We start from the raw sequence: 2,075 nt of genomic DNA, 5'->3' as shown, positions 1-2,075 counted from the left end.
ATGTTTATTTTAAAGTTCAATGATTCTCTTTACCGTCATTCATATAATAAGTAATTTTTATATTACATATATATATATATATATATATATTTATTTATATTTATATATTTATATTTCCTTTCTTCTTATATGTATTCTCAATAATAAGCAATAATTAAACTAGGTTTATTATCCTCTTTTTCAAACATATATTTACGATGTAGGTATCATTTTATTTTTAAAAAAGTAAAAATATATTATCAAATGAATCAACCATATTATATATATATATATATATATATATATATATTTTATATGTATGTGTGTGTATACTATATTTTTTTTTTTTTTTTTTTTTTTTTTTTTTTCTTCATTTTAAAATACGATTCATACTTTAATAGTATAGTCTTATATACAATTTATGCTTGTGCAGAATTTTTAAAATGGGTGTTAAAAATTTAAAGAATATTCCTACATATATCAACAGATATGATAATGAAAAAAATATATTCCAAGCAAAACAAAGCATACAAACAAATAAAATAAAAAATAAGCCTTTCGTATCTTTTGGATACCCTTTTTTTATATTTATACTTTTCATTTATATATTTCAAAGTTTTCAAAAGGTAACACAATATAATACATACAATATAAATATCAAATGTAGACACAATAATATATTCATATATAAATATTTTTGTACATTTATCTTTTTCTTTTTTCTTTTTTCTTTTTTCTTTTTTCTTTTTTTTTTTTTTTTTTTTTTTATAGCATCCATTTTATCAATCTTACCCTAATCGTCATATAATAAATACATATCACAAGTTTAATAACCACAGATTATTAACAGAATATCAACACCTTTTTGAAAATAAAAAAGACAGAAAACCCATATTCTATCAAACATATAAAACAAATGATAAATATTTTAATCCATACGAGCATGACGATGGTTGTAATTTAAATTTTATACAATATTTAAATTATTTTCATAAAAAATATGGAAAAAAAGAAAAATTACAACTACCAATGTTAAGGGCATATGAAAATTATAGCGCACCTCCTTATAATAGTGTCGATCAAGGAGCAAATCAATATGCCCACGTTTTGCAATTGCAAAATGAAAAAGATAAACAATATGAACAAATCAGGCAAAATGATAAAAACAGCCAAAATGAAAAAGATATACAATATGAACAAAATAGCCAAAATGAAAAAGACATACAAAATGAACAAAATAGCCAAAATGAAAAAGACATACAATATGAACAAATCAGGCAAAATGAAAAAGACATACAATATGAAAAAAATGAGAGAAACATTCCAAATGACGAATACACTCCATATTATGAATGCGACATAAATTGCCATTTGTTCAATTATTACTACAATAACCCAAATAGCTATACAATTTATAGTATATCTCTAGATAGAGGATTCATATTACAATTTCCAAGTTCTCAGATGGATTATATGAATTATTTAGACGATAACAGATTTTATACATATGACGATAATGAAGAGGAGGAATATGAAGAATATGAAGAATATGAAGAGTATGAAAAATATAATGAACAAGAGCAATATGATGATGATATATATTTATATAATAAACAAAATAACATTCGTGTGTTTCCTAAATATACAAATAAGTTCAACGTGCATCCATATAATATTGAAATGTCTTATTTAGATGACGGAAGAACTTCTTACAAAAAAGTAAATTATAGTGATAAAAAATATAAAGAAAATTTCTTTTCAGAGCTTATTATTTTGTTTCTCTTTATATTTTATTTTTTAGATGGTATAGCATAAATTCAAAAAGTTTTTTATATAACCTCAAAGGATTTTATTTTTTAAATATATGCATATATATACATATATATATATATATTTTTTTTTTTTTTTTTATTAATAAAATGTGCATGTTCAATGATCTTTTAAAATTAATTTTTTAACTTTTATAAAAATATATAATAATAAATTCATAGACATTCTTTATAATAATAATATCGATTTATTTTATATCCCTCTTATAAAGAAAAAGGAAAAATTAAACTATATAAAATAAAAAGGTGATATTTTTTTTTACATAT

At 20.4% G+C, this 2,075-nt stretch overlaps 1 protein-coding gene across 1 annotated transcript; it reads left to right on the top strand.

Annotated features, from left to right (window-relative positions):
- Window positions 1-400: 400 nt before the first annotated feature.
- Window positions 401-1,794, top strand: PADL01_0111000 (Plasmodium exported protein, unknown function; the record flags this gene model as incomplete). Its single annotated transcript, XM_028680682.1, is given in 3 exon segments — window positions 401-412; window positions 429-605; window positions 751-1,794. The coding sequence occupies 3 exon segments, from the start codon at window positions 401-403 to the stop codon at window positions 1,792-1,794; spliced, it is 1,233 nt and encodes a 410-aa protein (XP_028536226.1).
- Window positions 1,795-2,075: the final 281 nt, after the last annotated feature.

The sequence above is a fragment of the Plasmodium sp. gorilla clade G2 genome, assembly GCF_900097015.1.
Source record: "Plasmodium sp. gorilla clade G2 genome assembly, chromosome: 1".
In the NCBI taxonomy this organism is placed as follows: Eukaryota; Apicomplexa; class Aconoidasida; order Haemosporida; family Plasmodiidae; genus Plasmodium; species Plasmodium adleri (nom. inval.).
Note: the sequence above shows the minus strand (reverse complement) of the source record. Positions and strands in the feature narration are given on the sequence as shown.